We start from the raw sequence: 22,218 nt of genomic DNA on the forward strand, positions 1-22,218 counted from the left end.
AAATAGTAGGGGAGGAGTCGATATGGATTCTAAACACTTGGACAGAACATCTGTAGCACACTTGACATCATATCAATGCCTCAAAGTCACCGATCAGAGAACAATTGAGAAGATGTTTCTGAAACCTACATGATTATATTTTTGTAATGAAAGTTATCGATCTGATCCAGAAAACTGCATAGAATTAATTGAGCATATTTGCATATTTGGCCATATTTGACCCACCTCACCCTAACACTTGCCTGTAGACCTGGCAGAGCTTGAAACATGAATCCAGTGCAGAGATTTTTTATTTGGAAATTCTTCTTTTGCGATAATGTTTTTGAAAATGCCGACCTCACCATCCCAGTATAAATTCCAAATAATATCTGCTGAAGCAGTTCAGCTCAGTTTTTTGTACAATTGAATTATTTTTATGGATCATTAAATACAAAATTTTAGCCAAATGGATCGGAAAAATAGAGAATAATCAACTTTTATTACAGTGTTGTTAACTGTAGACAAACCTGCAGTGATGCAATCAGAATGTCCCACTCGTCTCCCCATAAGTCATCGACAAAAATGACACCAGAGATGGTGGTGAGCAGTGTAGCCAGCACCCCCATCTGTGGAGAACAGACACCTCGATGAACCTGACTTTGCTTTGAAAGCATCAGAGGAGCGAATCAATGGCAGGATTGTTTTTTCACACCGTACCTTGTGAACCCAATAGAGATTCAGCTGCTGGCCCAAAGATATGTGGAAAAGTGCTAAGATCTGCAAAAAGAGTAAGATTCATTAAGTTGTATGTCTTAACTGATCAATGAACAAGTCTGCTAACATTTGCGAGTGTTACCAATAAGAATGTGACGTAGCTGAATCCCACAGTGGTGGAAGCGAGGATGGGCATTGTCTCATCTCTCCATTCTCCAGAACGGTTGTACACCAGCCTGGAATGAACAGAACGAATGTTGGTGGTATGACTAATTCAGTTTTGTCAAATAGAGTAATTTGCCTTAATTGCACATGACATCGTGACACTCATGACACTCCCTGTCCAGGATGTGTACATCCTCATCCTTGAAATAGGGTCCACGTCGATACTAGAGATAGACCGATCCGATATTACGTATCGGTATCGGTCCGATACTGACCTAAATTCTGGATCGGATATCGGAGAGAAGTAAAAAATGTAATCCGATCCATTAAATATCAAAAAAGCACCTCACAAAACTTGCGACACGGCGTAACTCGGCTCATAACCGTAGCACGTCGGGAGATAGAGCCGCTGTGTGTATTTGTAGCCTCGCTACCAAACTGGCATTTCATCTCCGAGGAAGTTTTCCCAGAGAGAAGTAAAGCAAGTGTGTAAGTTCATCTCTGAATGTTTGTAAAGCATTCCCACGTTAAGCTTAACAACAGACATATGGAGCGACTGCCTCTTCTCTCTCTCTCCTGCTGCTTCAATCATGAAACTGATCAATGATCAGCTGATCGGCTTTTCTGTCGTGAGTCCGTCTCTCTTCTTTGTTTTTGGCCCACTTTGCACCAGAAAGAGGAAACCAGGAGCTGAACAACAGCAGCACGTTTAAGCTTGATAAGCAGTTGTTAGAATTTATTTAATATTATTTCTACACCAGGATCTTTTTCTACGTAGCTGACGGCTGGTAACTGTGCAGGGGCGGATCTAGCAAAGTTTAGCCAGGGGGGCCGATAGGTCATTAACAGGGAAAAGGGGGCACAAAGACATACTTTTCTTTCTTATTCTCATTTAAAATGTGTAGCTTTTAATGAATAATTATCTGAATCTTACACCCAAAGTTTTAATATGATGTAAAATGTATAGAAGTCCATTACTGTATATAGTAATTATTAAGTCTAATATACCCTAGTAAGCTATACTACTTTTTCCTTTGGGAAGATACCATCTGTGCAGTCTGCAGTTCTGTAGAAGAAAGATGTTGAATCTATTTAATTATTCTTGAAAAATGTACTTTTTTTTTCACACTGCATCAAACTAAAGTTGATTACGTTGATTAAGCATCATGAGGTGGAGGGTGGTTCCCTTTTTTTTTTTTTTTCTGGGAGTTTGCAACCCTATTAGTTAGGTTGCTTAATATTTCTGCTAAGTACTCTTTAAAATACCAGAATAGGGAGGATGGAGCAGGTTTAAGGTTATTAGTTTGATCAGTTTTGCTGAACTATGAAATATTTTGTTGTATTTTTTACATACAGGTATAACAGAATAGCTTTAGTGTTATTGTTTATTTAAACTTGAGTATGAACTTATACAAAATGCAGCAAGATATTAAAAAACAGTTTTATTGATTAAAAAACACACTATATCGGATTCATATCGGTATCGGCAGATATCCAAATTTATGATATTGGTATCGGACATAAAAAAGTGGTATCGTGCCATCTCTAGTCGATACTCCTCATCACTGAAAAGACTGTGGGATTTACTTACCTGCATGCATCAACATATTTGTTCGTGGTATTTATTTAAAATACACATGCTGAAGGGGCTTGCTGCCACCCCACTGTGGTAAGGTCACCACTCTGCTGTCCTTGATCAACCATTACCAAACATGCAAGTCTTAAACAGCTTTTCAGCCAAAGTAATATAATGAAAAAAACGACTCACCAATTGAAGTCATTAAAATCATTTCGAGCCATCAACCAGAAGTAACCCCAAACGAGAAGCAGGAGAAAGGAGCTGCACAGGATGACGAACCACGTACACTCCCACTGGAAGAGGACACAAACAGCTGATTGTGGACTATGTGGACATAATTTGCCTTCAATTTGTTCTTTTATTCATTGTTTCTGGGAAACATTTGTAACATTGGTTTTGAAAAGTGCTGCACAAATAAATCTGAAGAGTTAAAACTGACAGATGTTTTTCTTTCTAACTATCAAAGTCTTGCTTAGACGAAATCATGTTCATCCAGTCGCCATATATGCAACTCCAAAAGATCCAAGACATCTTTTTTTATTATTAATTTTCAATCTTTTGCATTTTTTTGCACACTTAGCTTGAAATGCTGTGAACCTGAATAGATCTTAAACAAACTAATGGCCCATTTGGAAACTGCAGTGGTTAAAGACATAAGTAGACCCAAATATTTCAGGGTTTCCACAGTAGTAGGAAAAACTCCCCTTTAACAGGGAGAACATCTGGCAGAACCAAGCTCAGCGTGGGGCAGCCATCTGCTGTGACCGACTGAGGGTGAGGGAAGGGAGACAGGACAAAGACACACCGTGGACGAGAGCCAGAGATTAAATGCAAATGGTTTATGAACACATGAAGAAGACACACTCATCATGGGAAGCCCCCAGCAGCCAAGGCATATTGCAGTGTAACTAAGTGAGGGTTCAGGGTCACCTGATCCAGCACTAACTGTAAGCTTTATCAGAAAGGAAAGTTTTAAGCCTAATCTTAAAAGTAGAGAGGGTTAGTTCCACTGTAGAGGGGCTGACAGCTAAAGGCTCTACTTTTAGAAACTCTAGGAGCCACAAGTAAGCCTGAAGTCTGAGAGTGAAGTGCTCTGTTAGGTTAGTAAGGTACTATGAGGTCTTTAAGATATAGCAGGACCTGATTATTCAAGACTCTGTATGTGAGGAGAAGGACTTTAAATTCAATTCTGAATTTGACGGGAAACCAATGAAGAGAAGCTAACGAGGGAGAAATACAGCCTCTCTTTCTACATGCTTGCTGGGGCAAAAACAGAGAGGAGAGCCTGAGCAGCCAGTCAAGGACTCTTCCCTTCACTAGTTAACAGGCTAAGGAGCTAATTCCATATAAGGGGAGGTGTAGAGTATGATAGGCCAGGCAACAGATCCTATTGAGCACTGATCAGCTTTGCATCACACCGTGCCTGGACTCACCATTTCCAGTGGCTTATGTAAGAGGTTCAGAGATTATTACATGGGTGTGCAGGTAAAGACCAAATGGCCGCACTAATGAATGTGTTGGGCCATCAGTGAAAAGCCTGTGAAAGGTTTTAGCCGGGAGAAGAGAGGCCATCCATCAGTGAAAATCTTCTCGGTCACAAAAACATGACGGCAAGGCGGAAATATCACAACAGCCAGAGGATCTTTTTAGTTTGTGTAGCAGCTACCGGGATCTCAAAGTGGTGAGCATATAATAAAGAACTATGTGACACTGAGCCAACGTCACATTTACCTCGTGCTCCCATGGAAACGCAGTCCAAGCTATGAGTCATTGTTATGGAGTCAAAATGATCCCTTTACAAAAATACAGCATCCAAAGCAATATCCAGTCCTCACCTCAATAAAAAACAACCATATATTTGCTGGACAAGGGTTCTAGTTCCTTAATCTACCACCCGCTGTTGGTAGGATTAAGGGGTCACCCATGGGGTCAGAAAAGGGTTGTGACCAGCAGCTGAAGTAATCTCTGGCTGAGAAAAGTCCTTGGTAATGAAAATGGTAATAGAGACAAGCGTGGCAAAATTGCCCTATGTCAGGGCCTAAGCCAAGTGTACCATCAGTGTACAACAGACAACATATAACAGTATTTTAAAGTTAATGGACAAAGTAATGAAGATGATGGAATTTCTTGATTTGTTCTGTTTTATTTATATGAAAACAAAAGTGAACTGAATAAATGAAATAGAGAGACCTTCTTTGTTATATAGCTTCTATTAAATGTATTTCTTTTCATCCACTCTTCCAATCCTGGTTGTTGTTTTCACTTTGTAACCTTTAACAAGTTATTCTTATTGTGCAGTTTCCATTTACTGTGAAGTCTAGCTGTCCAGCACATGGTGCTTTCTCCTGAGTGATATATGGCTTTCAAACATCCCTCCAAGTCTCCATTTAGCATTGCTGGTACCCATCCACTGACAGTGCTCATAAATCCTGATCTTCTTACTTCACTTGACTTCACCACACCACAAACCTCTGTTTTTAAATACACTACAGACTGGTCTATATCAGACCAGTATGAGCTGAACATGGGTTGTATCCCAATTCAGGGTCTGCAGCCTTAAAGGCCGCATTTTAAGGCCGATTACGTCACAGCGACGCGACGAAGGCTGTCCCAATCCGAAATGCGGCCCTCAAATGCGTCCTTCATTTCCCTGAATTTTAAGGACGTGGCGGTGTAGACTTTGTGACCCAACATATCCCAGAATGCATAGCGCGGCGGTGGGTGTGGATAATTTTGCCGAAAAAAAACGGCGGATGAGGGGCGCCTGAAGAGTAAACTTTAAGTAAGTACTGAATATTATGTCATTTATTTATGTGCAAGTGTTTAATAACGAAGAACATTAAAACATTCCTGTTGGCCACATGTCGGCAAAGTTATGTGACATTAGTGACGTTTGTACTAACTTGGTTTCAAAGCCTTTACTTTAAAATATACGCCGTTCAATAGCTGAGCTTAATCTTACAGAGAATGATCAAAGCTCATGTAGAAACAAACAAACAAATGAACAAATGATTTTCTCCTTCATTTCTGTCAAACAAAGCTGTATGAAACGTTTCCAGCTGTTAGTATCATGGTTGCTAGGCAGACCTGGGCAGCGCAACGGAGGCTAGACCGTCTCATTTCACAAGCCTCGCACTTCCGGCCTTAGCGGTCTTTAAGTACGCAGCCCTTGAGGATCGTTGAGGCTGCGTACTTTAAGGCTGCAGACCCTGAATTGGGATACAGGCTAGGTCACTGACAATGCAAGGACACAAATACCCTCAAAAAAATTAAAAATAAAAGGAAAACTGAACAATTTTGTATACAAATAAAGAACAGATTTTATTCCCCCCCCCCCCCCCCCCCCCCCCCCTCAATTTAAAGCAGTTGTTTCATTCTGAAGAGTCAACGATTTTTGGTAAAATGTGAAAAAGTGAGCAAACAAAAAGGAACAGTAAGCAAATTATATGAACTATTATAATTTATTACTCTGATCAAAAGTCATGAACTCTTTTGGCCAAAGACTGTATAGCAAACTGTAAACATACCACTGACCTTGCTCAATTAAAAGCTACCATTCAATATCAGCTTTTCAGCCAAGTCCAGACACCATCCAGTGTGCATGATTTTGGTAGATTGTTCCAGCTCCGATCACTTACTCTGCGTGCTCTGTAATTCCACCATGAACCTTAAATTTGTACAATTCGTCTCTTACAAACTGACACAAATCCATTCAGCTACCAAACAGTTTTTAGCCTAAACGTCCCGTTTCCGACATCAAAGGCAACATTAAATCAAACTGAAGGATAAACCGTGGAGGAGTTTCAGCGTCCGCTATAGAGGCAGAAGTGCAAGAGGACATAATGAGACTTCCACAGATGGAAGTCTCATTATGTCTCAGCCAGATTAACTCAGATAAGGTGTTTGATTTTTATCATCCAGTACCATCATTTTCAGCTACCAGATACATAGCTATGTTTATTTGTATGTGGCTGTCTGGGCAGGGTACACCTAATATTTATTCTCGTTATAGATGCGGTTTGGTCTCAGGTTCATTAGCTAAATGTTCGGGCGATCGTGGCTCAAGAGTTGGGAGTTTGTCTTGTAATCAGAAGGTTGCCGGTTCGAGCCCCGGCTCAGACAGTCTTGGTCGTTTTGTCCTTGGGCAAGACACTTCACCTACCGCCTACTGGTGATGGCCAGAGGGGCCGATGGCGTGATATGGCAGCCTCGCTTCTGTCAGTCTGCCGCAGGGCAGCTGTGGCTACAACTGTAGCTGCCTCCACGAGTGTGTGAATGAATAGTGGCATTGTAAAGTGCTTTGAGGGGTCCTGAAAAGCGCTATATAAATGCAATCCATTATTATTATGTTAACTGTTCTACTTTTTTAACAAACCTTGCTGTATGTTAACGGGCAGGTATGAGAGCTTTTACGCTAAAACACAGGCCTTCTGATGAGAACAGAAAGACTCCACCAATATGATTTAATACCTACTATTACATTTTTGCTTCACACACCTTTAATCATGTCAAAGTGTAAAACTCAGAGAGCCCAGAGTAAAAAAACAAAACAAAACAGAAGTTCATGAATCGAAAGACTGTCTACCAACAAAATACAATCAAAGCGTGTGTAGCAGACTGAGCAGACAGCCTTAAACTTAATAAATTCAAACTTCTCTAGTTATATTCACGCACAGTGTGTGTCACTACATGAAGCTTTGTAAATGAGACAGAGTGGGGAGAGAGGCAGCTGTGGGCTTGTTTTTTATCCTCTTGCTCAGCACATCATCAGTGCCCGGCTCACACATTCAGTAAACAGACTAATTTATGGGTGAGCCACTGGCTCTTTGTGATAAAGACGACATCCAGCAGCAGGAGCTGTGGCTGCCCAGCGGGTATCCAATACAGCTGGGTGTCTGACTCTGCTCTTCACATTCCAACACTGCACTGATTCTATCACTTGCTTTGCAGTGAAGATTGTTTTCCCCAGTTACTAGGGCTTGGTCTAGAAGTCTCTTAGGAATTCAACTGAAAAAAAAGTGGAATGACATCAGCAGCTAATAGATTTATCTTCAGCCTTTAGGAATAAAAAACTGTAATTGTAATTGTAATTGTAATGTAAAGCTGTTACAATATTAGATGGAAATTCCTATAATCACACAACTCCCTGTGAGCAAGCACTTGGTCACAGCAGGGAGAAAAAACTGCCTTCTAACAGAAAGAAACCTCTGGCAACATCAGGCTCAGAGAGGTGCACCCATCTGAAATGACCTTTTCGAGGTGAGGGGACCAAGATGAGAGCAAATGAAAGGGAGAGACAGCTACAGTTTAATCATTGCTAATGATTCAACACAGTCCTGTTGAATAAATATAGAAAGTTAAAAGAGATGAGTGAATGAGAAATACTCAGTGGATCATGGAAAACCCCACAAAAGCCTGTTGCAGTTTAACAAGTAAGCCTGTCATGGCGCTGGATCTGTGACCCCATGTTTTCTAGTTTTTGGACATTTTGCTGTTTGAACTTCATGGAATTTCAAAAAATGTTACAATGCCTGTAAAGTTATCAAAAACATTTTGCTGTGATTCTTAATTTCATGTCTTGTCTTAGGTATGGTTCTCATGTTCTCAGGAGGCGTTTAGTTTCTGTTTAGTTTCTAGCTCTTAGGTTCTTGTTTCTGTTCCCTGGATTCAGTCAATGTCTCATGAATAGGGATGGGTATGGTTTAGGTTTTATCTGATACCAGTGCCAAACCGGTACTTTTGAAACGGTGCCGGTGCTTAAACGGTGCTCAAACCGGTGCTTAAAGAATGGAGAACACAAAATTGGTCCAAAAACCTCTCATGTTCAGCTGTTTTTTTGTAAAAAGATAACAATGTTAGCCTTTTCTGCAGCTATGGGGCATATATGGTATCACTCTTGGCTGGAAGCAGCTTAAACAATGGAAAAAACACAAACTTTGTCCAAAAACCTCTCATGTTTAACTGTTTCCCACTTTTTCTTTGGTCATTTTAGCCTTTTTGGCCAGGATGAAGGGAGCATCTGCCATCAAACAAGAAGACAGCCGCATGTAACTATGATGATGTTTGCTAGTTCACCTTACATGCATTAATGTAATAACGTGGTTAGCCTACTCAACGTAGTTGCACAGTTTGCATCTTTTGCTGTGAAGTACAGCCAGACTTTGACTGCTTCATCTTGGGCATTTTTAATCTGTAGCTCTGCTCTAAAAGAACGTACGTACCTGGACCCGCCTACTATCCTCGGAAACGTAAAATGATTGGCTAGAATCTAAAGTGTATCACAGCTCAGGAAAAAAAGCACTGAAATGTGCGCTGCTTTTCGGTCTGGTTACTACCGTTTATGTCAGAACCGGTGCCATCATGGCACCGGATACCGGTACCCATCCCTACTCATGAATGTGTGTCTCATGTTTCCTGTTTACTTTTGATAGTTTCTTGTCCCGTGTTCAGCGTATCCAGTTTTGCTTCCTCACTGTCTCGTTACATCGGATTCGTTTCAGCTGTGTTACCCTCCTGTTTCCCATCCCCTCGTTATGTGTATTTAGTCCACTGTCTTCTCTTGCTTGTTCTCAAGTCCTCGACATTAGCTGTGTGTTAAAGGGAGTGGTTCGTGGTCTCTCGTTTACATCAAGTCTTTGTTTCTATTTTATCTTTTGTTTGCTTCTTTTAGTGTTTCTTTGTACTTTGTAGTTCGTTTACACAACAAATAAAGCTGCTGCTTTAAGTTCATTTCTTCCCTTTCTGAGTTCTGCATTTGGGTCCTACTCTTGCCTGTCACACAGCCAAACCTGACAAAACTGAGTGGAAATGTAAATGATTCCATGGAATACGCTTCCTCACTCTGGACGACACGCTGAGGGACAGCTAACCGGGACAGCTAACCGGGACAAAGCTACTGGTTTTGGCTACAATGGCTACTGGGGTCAGGCTAGTTACAGGATTATTTTGAGCGGTGTAGACCTGGGTCTCTAATTCACTGAGCCTGGTGTCCAAAGGTACAAACAAACTTCCGTTTGACACACTGAGCAGGAAGATGCCAGTGAGACAGTTAAGAATACATGCTAGTTTAAGATTGTGTTCGTTTTTAGTAATATATAACAATTAATAATTATTATAATTTTAAGTGGCAACTAATTCGACATACACCATACTTTGGATGAGAGTGCATGGACTGTACAGTATAATGCACTTGATAATTCATCCATACAAGATATAAGAGTCAGTGAGCCTGAAAGATCTTCAGCAGATGCTATTCAGGCTACGTCCACACGTACACGGGTATTTTTGAAAACTGAGATTTTCGTTTTAAACAATAATCCCGTCCACACGTAAACGCAGAAATGAAGGAAAACGCTGCTAGGAACATGCCAAAGCAGCAGGTGGCGCTATTTTCCTAACCGTGCAGAAATGTTGGCCAATCAGAAGTCTAGAAGTCTCGGTGGGAAATAGTAAACAAAGCTGGGGCATAGAAGCAGAACCGAGTCGTATGTGTGGAGGGACAGTAACTGTGTGTGTATATGTAAGCATTTAAACACTGCAGAGACAATTAACAGTAACAGTATTGTAGAAATTCATTTCACCGAAACAATAACGTGGCGCACAGTGTGACGTCAAAAAAGGCGCACACCTTTGACGCTGCGTTTTCTGCGTTTTCTCCGTTTTCTCCGTTTTCTCCGTTTTTCTCGTCCACACGTAAATGCAAAAACGAAGTTTTCAAAAATATCCAACCTGGCCGGAGTTTTCAGTGACCAAAAACGCCGTTTACATGTGGACGAAAGGTGCAAACGCATAGAAAAATCTGCGTTTTCAAAAATACCCGGGTACGTGTGGACTTAGCCCTAGTCTGCATAAAAGCTCTGTACTGCTTCCATCAGTGTGCTTTTGCACATTCATGGAAAATACACATTATGTATTTGTACGGATGTGGTTTGTATGTACAAACCATGATTTGAACTTCATATTCAAAGAACTTCCTGGAATTTCAAAAAAGAATTACAACTGTAAAGTTGTCAAAATTATATTGTTTTTTAAACAATGACTAATGCCTAAAGATAAAAGGTGATAAGGGTATAAATACAACAGGACATACATATACACATATTAGGCTCCCGTTGTGTAGTCACCTTTTTGACAGCCTGATCTACTTATTTGGTCTTAGAAACCACAACATTGAAAATAGTTCATTTATGCCTGAGGTGTGCTCAGTGTCAGTGCAGCCCAGGCAGGACTGTGCTATGTCATTACCAGTCTGTTATGTGATAATTGGCATATTAGAATAAGGTTACATAAAGGTTTGCACAAAGACAGCATTTGCAATGTTCTAACTATTATTAAAGCATCCATACTTTATGGTTAGAGCTATATTCTTACCCTGGAGCTTTCATCCTGGGAACGCTGGTATCGCTTCCAGCGGCAACCATAGATCCCAGTGACAAAGGAGACAAAGACTTGCTTCTCATAGACCTGTAAGGGTTGGTGTTTCACCATGCTCCTTCAGCCTCAACGTGACACCAGTCTGTTAACATCCCACACAGGACTGGGAACCCTGAAGAAGAAGAAGAACTGTTACTAAACAAAACAAGCCTTCAAACATTAGCTCAGACTTCACGTATGTAATTACCCTTTTCAGCAACATGCCGTGTCACGTCATGTCGCTGAGGTATATTTTCACAAAACAACAAGAAGATGTTGACAGCCCTGCACCCTGTTTGGAGTCACAACACCTGCGAGAGACCGTCAACACACCAGTAAATAGTAAGTCTTGTCTCATACAGCCATAATAATATGGTGCACGAATTACAGTCGCTGAGTCAGTCTTTACACATGTGAGGATTTATGGTTGTTTAAGAGTAGCAAATAGAACTGAGACGGCTGGTACCACATGTCTGTGTGGTATAGTCTGAGCCCTTGAACATCTGTAAAAAAGGAGTCAGAAGGAGACAGCGTGTTGCACTCAACTCACGTCTGGTTCAGAGAACATCTTTCTGCTTTGGTGCTAGCTAAAATTGCTGCCATAGAAAGCACTGTTTTTAAGGCTCTCGAGGAGTTGGTCTCTTTGTCGCATTTTTTAATTAGAATTTTCAGATGGTAATTACGATTATGATAATTACTGGGGAAATATATTTAAAGCATTATCTGATATTAGTGCGCAGAACTTAGTGCTTGATTTCCGCATTGGCATTTTTGGAGTTATGCCATCTCAATACAAAATGAGTAAATCTCAGGAAAATGCCAGAGCATTTGCTACATTGCTTGCCCGTAGACTTATTCTATTCCACTGGAAGTCTGATAGGGCTCCTTCATACATACAATGGTTAAAGGAGGTGCTTTTCTTTTTACCACTGGAAAAACGTAGATACAAAAAACAAAAATTCTCTGCGACTTGGAACCCATTTATTGACTATATAAAAACGTATTTTCCAGATGTGTGACATACATTTTTTGTTTGTTTTGTTTTGTTTCTCTTTACATGAGCCTCGGGTGGGGAGGGATGGGGGGTTTCTTTTTTGTTTGTTTGTTTTGTTTTGTTTTTTGTGTATAATGGCAACGTTTCCATTATGTATTGTGACCATGATTTGTGAAAAAAAATAAATTTAAATAGAAGTTTAAAAAAAAAAAAAAAGAATTTTCAGATGGTTTCTCCATGGAATAACCTCCATTTACTATAATGAATCAGGTAACCTAAGGTGTGTCAATTCTATCTATAATTAAACCTCGATCCTGAGAATAGGTTTATGCTCTAAGCATGTGATCTTAGGCCCTTTAGGTTTATAAAACACCTAACATTGGTGCTCTAGAGAATGAAATGTCTTCAGATGGTTTGTCACAGCAGACAGAAAGAAAAATATAAACTTTCCCAGGAGAGAAATAAGTGGTTGTGAAGCAGTAAGCCTTTTGTAACGATAAAGGGGTATAAAAAGTGCTTAAATCTAATAACAAAGTCTCCAAGTGAGCAACTATAAAGTGAATATCTGACGCCCAAAACTTCAAACCAAATACTCAATAAATATCCAAATAATACAGGATTTGGGTCCTACAAATGACCTTAGTCTTCAAAAGGTGTACAGCCCAATGGATAGGGTTATTCTCCTGCTTTATAAAACAACGAATTCAGTCATTTCCGTCTTAGAAAAGATTCCTAGAAAGAGCGACTGTAGAGCAGAGCCCTCTGCATTCCTCAGCTTCATCAGTGGCCTCGCAAATGACTTACAAGATTCTCACACTGCCTATAAAACTCAAGCCAGATGTCCCACTGATAACTGCTTAACGATAACAAGGGGCTAATGTGGCTAACTGGTAATTGCTAATAGTGGAACAGCTAATGGTGACATGTGCGCTGCTATAATTTAACTCCTTAATACTTCGATGTATCTGAATATGGAGCTTTACAGACCTTTTTGTAGTCCTTGTGAATGCAGTTTTATGCTGTTTTAGTAATCAGTTGATTTCAATATAGATTTTTTTAGAAGACTACTTTCAAACAAGTCATACTTTTTTATTGTACTTTTGACAGCCACCAAAAAGCTTTAGGCATAATTCTGCCTGGTTAATTAACCAGTCTTCTTGGCAGAATTGGTGGAGTTCATTTAACTGGGGTTCCTGGCATGGAACTAAGTTTTAAACACAGCCCTCTTTTTAACAGAGTTTAAGTGGCTTTAGGAAGAATCCAGAATCTTAATGTTAGCCTTCTTTATCTATTTCAAAACTAGTTCTGAAGTGTGTTTGGGATCATTGTCCTGTTATGTCGCAGTTGTGTCTAAGTGTGTGCATTTTGTCTGACTCCTCTGTAGAAAGCACCAGTACCACTGGCAAGAAAACAGTCCCAGATTATACTGATGCTTCTTTCGTGGTTGGCACACATAGCAACGTAAAACTCAGAGTTCACAGTGGACGGTTACACTGGTGTTCAGACAGTTCCCGGTTCATTGCATGCATAAACCAATTGCTTCTCATCTGAGGAGATGGTTTGGGTCTTTTTCCAGGCCTTAGCAAAGCTATGGCACATCTGAATGTGTTGCACTTATGTATAATTGTCTGTCTGATGGAGCCATTATTTAGAAATGGCTCCATCAGACCTTCCCAACTTGTGTAGATCTTCACTGAGTTTCTTGGACTTTCCCTTTGCTCTGAGTATTGGTCAGTTCGGTGAGTTCAAAAGACCAAAACCAATTCTTTTTATGATGACAAAGAGATTGATGACAAAGAGCATTAACTACTATTAGCCAGTAGGTTTAGGGATGCACTGATACGTATACCGGTATCGGGTATCGGTATCGGTGCATCTCTAAGTAGGTTAATAGGCGTTGTGGAGAAATTAGAGAGTAGATTAGAGATTATATTATATTAAAGATTCATGCTTTACAGTCATTCCAGGAAAGAGCTGTTCAACAAAGCCGCAAATTACCATGACATTCATGTCCATGATGAGTCTGTGTAAACTTCTCAGCAACTGTATGTGGAGCTGGAGCCGGCATAATACCCCACATTAAACTCTACTTGTTGAGTAAAGAAAGTGTCTTACGCTAAGGACTGTGAGCTGTGTACACTATTCAGGGCTTCTCAGTGTTTAAGTGTGAATATTTGTCTACCATTTACTGCTAATTTAAAACTATAAACAGTATTTAAAGAGGAAATTGTTCGCACATCTCTGTCCTTTCATTGCTGCCGGGCTATTACATGGAAACTCCCAGGCCTGAAGAAGGCTTGCGCTGGCAGATTTCCAGCATTCATAATCTCACCCTGTCCTCAGACAAGGGCCAACTGGAGCTGAAATCACAGTGGGCTTATTCCAGCCAGGTTAGCCTATTGTCTGTCTGCGTCACCATGGTGCTATCATCACAGAGCTGTGGTCATTATGAAGTAAACTAAGGACGGCCTACATCGGTCAGATTCTGGGTGCAGTTTCTCAGCGAGTTCACCCTCCTTTAGAGAGAAAATATTTCCTCATAGCTTTGGACAACATTCAGACACCTCTCACAGTTATCAGGAATAAGGGGGGAAATTTATATAATAATTTGTAGCTGACATTCCAAAATTTTCCATAACTCCTTGCATTTTATTTATGGTTAGAGTTTCCACCCATGATGGCTTGGACCTCAGAGGGTTGAAGGACAAATTACTATACTTTCTCTTCTCATATTCACCCACATACTGCATGTGACATAGGCATAAACGGGGCATAAGGAAATAAAACTTTGCTGGCAAGAAGAAGTGGTGCCTCAGTACGTGCGCTAAAAGGGAAAGCAGCAGTGATGTGGGAACAGAAAACTAAGCCAAGGTGAAAGCAACAAAAACTGCACATCTTCTAATGTCCACTTACAGCTCAATTAATCAATACTGCTTTTTTGTTTTTTTACAGCTGTCTCCACTAATTCAAGTCACCGAGCTGGGCCTCTCTACTTAGTTTGTGGTGTTGGTGCCGTTTGGAACATTTTTAATGTAATTATATAACAAATAATATATCAAAGGGGTTCACTTTGGAAAAGTTAAGTAACCAAAAGTAGTGATTAGTCTGTTACTTTTTACCATTGTTACCATTTACCATTGTTACCAAATGGTAACTTTTTACCATTGTAAATGGCAAATGGTAAAAATGGCCTGTATTTATATAGCGCTTTACTAGTCCCTAAGGACCCCAAAGCGCTTTACATATCTAGTCATCCACACATTCACACACTGGTGATGGCAGCTACATTGTAGCCACAGCCATCCTGGGGCGCACTGACAGAAGCGAGGCTGCCGGACACTGGCGCCACCGGGCCCTCTGACCACCACCAGTAGGCAACGGGTGAAGTGTATCGCCCAAGGAAGCAACGACCGAGACTGTCCGAGCCGGGGCTCGAACCGGCAACCTTCCGATTACAAGGCGAACTCCCAACTCTTGAGCCACGATGGCCCCTTCATCTTATGAATTCAGGTCACGATCCGTTTGTGATAACTCAGCCCTCCAACATCTTTTTTTTTTAAAAATTATCAAATAAAAAGAAAAAGAAAAGCTGATAACACTGAGGCTTCAAAACCTGTAATAAAAAAACATCCCATGTCACAGTCTATGAGCTGATGTCTGGCTTAAAGCACTGTGGTCTGATATTTCTGACCAAGCTAATCATTGCAAAGAACAAATGCCATGCTCAGCAGAACAAAAGATATCCTAACAGAGCTCCAACAAAAGGTAGAGTCGGTGCAACCAAAGTAAAGTAGCCTGATGACAGACAGAACTGTCAGCATATCACATGCAGTTCACTCTGACACGGCATACGTGGAAACACATTTTCACACCGATGAGCAGCCTCACCTGAATTCTGCTATTACTCTGTTTTCAGGGGTGTTTCACCATTTGCCTTGACACTTATTGGACAGACCTTTTATTTTATATTTTATGTATTTATCTATTCATCTCTTTTTTTAAACCTAAAAATTGCTGTTTTGTGACACGACACAAGAAAAAAGCAGTAATCTCAATAGATATGAAACGTTCAAAGGTCTGGAGCCAGACAACAGGTAACGTAGTCGTGCAATAATGACTTTAACCATCGTTCAAGGGGAAACAACAGACAGCTTTGAATACAATTAAATGTTTGCAGTGAAAGTTTGACTAAAGTTTGAGTAAAACCAGTGTGAACAAGCACACAACAACAGTCCTGACTAGTAAATGTAAATTCTGATGAAACTGCATTGACTCACTACTAGTTATTTTCACTAGTTAAATGATAATTAGGAGTGCAGTGTGGTTTATGACATCGTCTATAGAAAATGGGCTGTAATGAGTCATCAGTGTTAGCTCATTACAGCAGCTGCATCCTGCTGATACTTACAGCAGCAGGTGCTGCGCTGCTGGACTCGCTGGTCTAATATGTTATTAAATATTAATGAAACTTCTCTTGTTTCTTATAACTTCTGTTACATATTACTGTGTCACAGTGTGTCCATTGTTTCAGGACAGCACAAGCCTGAAAACGTCTCATTTTAAATCTGTAATGCACCCGTGTCCTTCTATCATCAGCTCTCCTTCTCTCCAGCCTTTCAGATGGCTTTGGGTGAATTTTCTCCCAAGCACATCCCCTTCACCTGAGAGGACTTTACTCCTCGCAGCTTCTAGAAGTAGCTTGGTATTTTCTGGAAGCCTGTGAGGCCACAGGTTGTCTGTTGAGTTGGACACATGCGCTCATTGAATAACAATACAATAATCCACTAAATCTCAATCCACCAACTGCCACAGAGCCTCTACCATATCTGCCTATTATTAGCCCTTTATCTCGGTCACTGTTTCCTTTTTTTAAGCTTCCATTCTTCACTCCTTCATGAAATTTATATATGCATTCATTAATAATACCCTAATCTTTCAGTGGGTTTTGCCCAAAATAGAATTTCCATTAGTGTCACATACATGCACTCAAAAAGAGGAGGAGCGGGGCAAGGGCTAGAAACAAAACCTCTCTGGTAACCAGGGAGCTTTCTATAAAGTCAGCTCTGATCATCAGGTGATCAGAAAAACTTGGAACATCTTTTAGAGTGAGATCTAGTTCTCCTATCTAAGCAGCACCTGCTAGTCTCACGAGGCAGTCTTTAATTTGTTAAATGTGATTTAAATGTGACAAATAACGGAGGTAATGCTGCAGGATGGCCAGGATACACCGACAGATAAAAACTGATGGTCAGATATGTCTTCCACTCACATTTGGAAGCACAAAGAGAAAGAAGCAGGTGCAATTAAAGTTTATGAAGTTCGATAGATGATGATGTTGTAACTTTAAAGCTTCGCTTGGGAAAAATTAGCAGAACAGTTTTGTAATTTACAGTCTCACAACATTTACTAAACCTGGTCCAATGACTTTCAAGAATTCAATTCAATTCAGTTGTATGTATGTAGCCCCAAATCACAACAACAGTCGCCTCACATTGTAAAGTCGCCTTATATATTCAATATTTCATACCTAATTCAATGTCAGTTAGACATGAATCTATTATTTTCCCTGTTTATTAATCTGACGTTCAGATCATTTAATCATTTTGTGCATGAAAGTCTTTAAAAGGCTATAATGTGCCTGCCTGACGTCTCCAAATACTCTTGCAGCAACTTCCAGTTCTATTAAAGTAATGTGCCATAACTGGGACGCTGGGATCAGCGTTTTCAAAGAAAGAAAGTAATTATTCAGTTATCCAAATAGTTTGAAAGTATTTACCTGTGGACTTCTGGCTGTAGCCTGTCAATTCATTACAGTTTACTCGATTAATATCACGCACAGACTGTATGTTCATCTTTAGCTGCCTCATCTGCCATTAATCTGTTGTGCCTATGTCGAAATTATACGAAATTAACATAAACATGTATTGGAAAAATTGATTATTTGTGGGGGACAAAGGGGACAGATCACTCAATTTAGTGTCACCAACTGATCACACAGCAGAAACAAAGCGATGCAAGTGACAGTTGTGAGGAGCGGTTACTTGGCTTACACGACAATAATCCCATAAAGCGCACAAACACTCACCTCGTCTTCACTACAGGCTGTTTTTCACTGGCAGTGCTGGAAAAGTCTCAGTCCCTCTGTTAGTTAGTCAGTGTTTCCATGGATGCTGACATAACGCCGTCTCTTCGCAGTTTATGGATCCACACGAGACTTTCAGGTTACTTTGAGCGTCAGTGTGAGAGACGCAGCGGCATCAGTGTGTTTTATATCCGGATAGGAGAGCTGATGGGGAAAGGAGAGGCGGAAAAAACAACCCTTGTAATAAATGAAAGGCTTCCTCTGCTTGGATACAGATGCACCTACATTAGCGTTCATAGCAGAGTGAATACTAACTGTAATCCCTGTGACACTCCGTGGGCGGAACTGTGGCCCACACTGCGAGAAACATCCTGTCTCCGCAGTTTTTACACCTGACCAATGCACGGCAGCACCTGTTGAAATGTGGGATGTTTCTTGCAGTGGGGTAACTTCTCTCTCTCTCTGTCGGGTAAGTGGACCTGAGCAGCACTTTCACTCTGAGTGGGCTTGGAGATCCCGGTCAGTGGATCCCAGTGAGAAATTTGCTGCACATTTTTGGGCAACTGATAGCCCAAAATGCTAATGCTAATAGCCAAATGTGCTGGATATAAAAATCCTCTTATCTGAACAACAATTAGATCCATAAATGAAACAATCAAGATGCGAATAAAGTTCAGGTTTTCGGTTTTAATTCAAGGGGGTTTACTGAAATAATACCTTATATGTAATATAAATATATAGTGTATGTCTTATATATAAAACACCTTATAAGAAATTTGGAATTTACATTTTACAAATGAAATAAATCTGAGATTTTTAAACCCACAGTAATGAATTTAATTTTTTATTTCTCTCAAAATTTAAACTGAAAACTATCCAAATAGTCCTTCGTTCCAAGCTGAGAAGGCTTCAGATTGAGTTTCCTTTTAATGCAGACTTTCCATAAATATGACAAGAAATACTTTGTAATGATGCAAAAATCAAACAATCTTCAATAATTTCAGAGGACTTTAAGACTACAAGCTTTAGGATTATCGTTCACAATGTGTGGCTACAAATGTGCATCTTTTCTTCTTCTCTGCACACAAAAAACAAAGCAAAATGTAACACATTAGAATTTGCTGAGGGCAGAGGGAGATGCAGAAGGGGACGACCAAGATGCACACATTTGGTTACTGGGAGAGATCATTGGACAAAGAGGAAAAATGTGACAGGAATCATCTCACATTTCTCAGGGAGTTGAGGGATATTCGCACATTTTAAGTGTGGGTGGAGATCTCAGGAAAGGAGGCTCAAGATAAGAGCTCATGGTAAGAGAAATAACTTAATTAAACCTCTGAAGGGGAGGGTGCTGAGGTTGCCAAGGAGGGAAGCGTGGCATCAGGCTCATGGAAATGTCCACGTTTCCTGGAATGTACCAGACAGCAGGGTCAGGGTCGGGCGGCCGCCAGATCTCAGGCTCAAAGGATGCCATGCAGGTTCAGAAGTAGGGAGTCATAATCATTCTTGTAATTGTACCATTTTTCCCCATCCCTGCTATTTTACCATTTGTAAAATTCCTGCTAAGACTGACTGTAAAACTAACTGATAAAATGAGTTATCAGCAAAAACTAGAAAGTAACACAACATTTGCATCTGCATTACATTTCTCACATCATTCAGTTCCTTTTAAAGCCTTTCGTACGTTTAAGTGTTCAGAAAAGGCTCCACTCTCCTTTCAGACTGTTCAAACAATTGAAACGATTGTTGTAATATGAACATAATTATGTACACGGCCACAGAGGACTATGGCAGCAGTGCCTTACCTCAACACCTGGCAAAGCGGGAGAGGAGAGGAGTAAAGTCTTGTAAGAGATCTGGCTATTCCAGGCCCAGCAGTCAGAGATTAACCCCTGGCTTTGGATAATTACATAAGATCCCTTTAATCCTTGGCAATTTAGCAGTGGCAATGAAGGTACCTCAGCTAGAACTTCTTTGCACATGAAATGCACGCTCAGGTGCAACGTTTTTAACCAAATGTTGAGGACGACAAGAACTTTATTGGAATGTGAACAAATGCCATGAGAGGGATTTTGTAAAGCCTGATGTTTGTGATGCTTAAAACACACACACACACACACAAACACACACAAAAGAAAACCTACTACACGTTTTTGTGTATAGAAATGAATTAACAAAACTGTGCTGAGTAAGTGGTTGTAGTGGCAGTGACAGCAGGAACGCTTAATAAGAGGATTTACTTTCATCTCCTATCTATAACTAGCTCTTTGTTGGCCTCTAGTGGCCATGGAAAGTACCAACGACTGTCAATTTGAAATCTTTCTGCCGCCATTAGTCGTAACACATTCAATCCACAAGCGGAGGGTCACTGGTTTGATTCAAGCCAGAGACACAAATCCCCTTTAGGGTTGCATCAGTAACAGCATCTGGTGTACAACTCTGACAACTCAGAGTTTTGTCGTTATTATTATTATACATTATTATTTCAACAGCTGTAACAAGAGAGTCTGTCAAAGACGAGAACGATACAGTTACTGTTATTCTGTCTTATTTTAATGGTAATAAACAGTGTTGGGGAGTAACGGAATACATGTACCGCCGTTACCTATTTAAAATACAAAATATGAGTAACTGTATTCCGTTACAGTTACCGTTTAAAAAGGTGGTATTTAGAATACAGTTACTTTGTTGAAATAAATGGATTAACGGCGGTACTTCCCTGTTTCATATTGTGGCGGGTCAGGACTGTTTGGGTTTTGTTTGACAGCTACGTTCTGTTGTTCCAGGCGGCAGCGTTACGGTTGCCATGGTTACAGGGTGCCGCTCTCTCGCTGCGTGTTTCCTGGGTGAGAGAGCGCCTGTTGTTGTTGTTGTGCTAAGCTAATAGGCAGAATGCTACAGGCATAGCTCTAAAGAATGTAGCGTCATGGGCAGTGTAGTCCGTGCTGCAGGGAGAATTATGTGTCTGTGAGCGAGGGAGGGAGAAAAAGGAAAAGTACGAGCTGTCATCGAGCAAAAACTACGGAAGCGTAGAGCTGCCACCCAGGCAAAAGAAAAATACAAGTGTATCACGTTATAACGTGAAAAGTTTATTGTTCTAACAAGATACTTTTCCTGTTTGTACAATATACTTTTCACGTTTGAACAACATAATATCACGTTATTACAATATACATAATTATCACGTTCGTACAATATAAATATATTGTACGAACGTGATATTATGTTGTTCAAACATGAAAGGTATATTGTACAAACAGGAAAAGTATCTTGTTAGAACAATAAACTTTTCACGTTATAACGTGATACACTTGTATTTTTCTTTTGCCTGGGTGGCAGCTCTACGCTTCCGTAAAAAACGGGAGCTGGAAGCATGTAAATATAATAATAACCACTGCAGCCAAGAAGAGAGCCTGACGAGCCCAGTTGTAAGTAAGCTATTAAGACTCGACTGTACACCGTGTTCGTGTTTTCCTCTGAAAACAATAAGTTCTGTTGGAGCAGCCTTTCAACGCCTCTCTCTGTCTCTCGCTAGCAAAGTTGACCCAGACAACAAAGTAAAGCTAGTTTTCGGCTACGAGCCGACACAGAACCCACCGTATTAGCCAGAGGTCCCTTTACTACGGTTCGGAGCCGCAGACCTTCAGTAACAGTAATAAATCACAGCAATAGTACATTCATGTAGTTGTAAACAGCATGATAATATATTAAGTAATCCAAAGTATTCAGAATACGTTACTCTCATTGAGTAATGTAACGGAATACGTTACAGAATACATTTTGGGGCATGTATTCTGTAATCTGTAATGGAATACATTTTAAAAGTAACCTTCCCAACACTGGTAATAAAAATGATAGTTGTAAGGACTTTGTCAGCTTCTGTATTTAAAATAGCAACATTTTAATGAGAGTGATCTACCTATTGATATGACCGCGTCTCTCTGCGAACCTTCAGGCCTTCAGTCCTACATTCAAATGTTAACATTCATATTGAAAAACGCTGCCAAGAAAGAACAGCGTGCTGCAAAAGAACAAGGAGAGTGTTATACCGGACGTGCTTCCACTGCTTCTGTAACTTCCTGCTGTCTGATCCACTTCTAAACACAGAAGTGGGAGTGTGAGAGTGCACGTGACACGAGGAAGAAGGAAGGATTCATGGGGGGAAAAGCTACTCAGACAGTATGGGGCCTGTTTTGACTACTGACACAGCTATCAGAAAGAATCAGATATGGTATGTAGTGAAGCTTGTTCTGAAAATCAGACCATCTCTGCAGATTTAATCTGACGGTATTG

General features: G+C 40.4%; 2 protein-coding genes and 1 long non-coding RNA gene across 7 annotated transcripts in view; 1 reads left to right on the plus strand and 2 right to left on the minus strand.

The window, feature by feature from the left end:
• The window catches only part of gdpd5a (glycerophosphodiester phosphodiesterase domain containing 5a), a 35,455-nt gene extending 17,193 nt beyond the window's left edge, over window positions 1–18,262 (minus strand). The window contains exons 1-6 of one of the 2 annotated variants that reach the window (XM_085175939.1): window positions 17,929–18,262; window positions 10,808–10,982; window positions 2,627–2,730; window positions 836–929; window positions 697–756; window positions 507–605 (exon numbers count right to left, since the gene is read on the minus strand). In XM_085175939.1, the coding sequence (XP_085032065.1) occupies window positions 507–605; window positions 697–756; window positions 836–929; window positions 2,627–2,730; window positions 10,808–10,924 (474 nt within the window). In that variant the 5' untranslated portion in view covers window positions 10,925–10,982; window positions 17,929–18,262. The remainder of the gene's footprint in view (window positions 1–506; window positions 606–696; window positions 757–835; window positions 930–2,626; window positions 2,731–10,807; window positions 10,983–17,928) is intronic. The other variant, XM_085175940.1, reaches the window with a different exon arrangement.
• The window catches only part of samsn1b (SAM domain, SH3 domain and nuclear localisation signals 1b), a 76,907-nt gene that overhangs the window by 34,665 nt on the left and 20,024 nt on the right, over window positions 1–22,218 (plus strand). The window lies entirely within an intron of this gene.
• Window positions 5,786–10,801, minus strand: LOC146509379 (uncharacterized). The gene is made up of 2 exons (XR_014876632.1): window positions 8,554–10,801; window positions 5,786–8,456 (listed from the first exon to the last, which is right to left on the minus strand). It is a non-coding gene; the product is annotated as an uncharacterized LOC146509379 (long non-coding RNA).

Source organism: Neolamprologus multifasciatus, chromosome 10, assembly GCF_963576455.1.
Source record: "Neolamprologus multifasciatus chromosome 10, fNeoMul1.2, whole genome shotgun sequence".
NCBI classification, from domain to species: Eukaryota; Metazoa; Chordata; class Actinopteri; order Cichliformes; family Cichlidae; genus Neolamprologus; species Neolamprologus multifasciatus.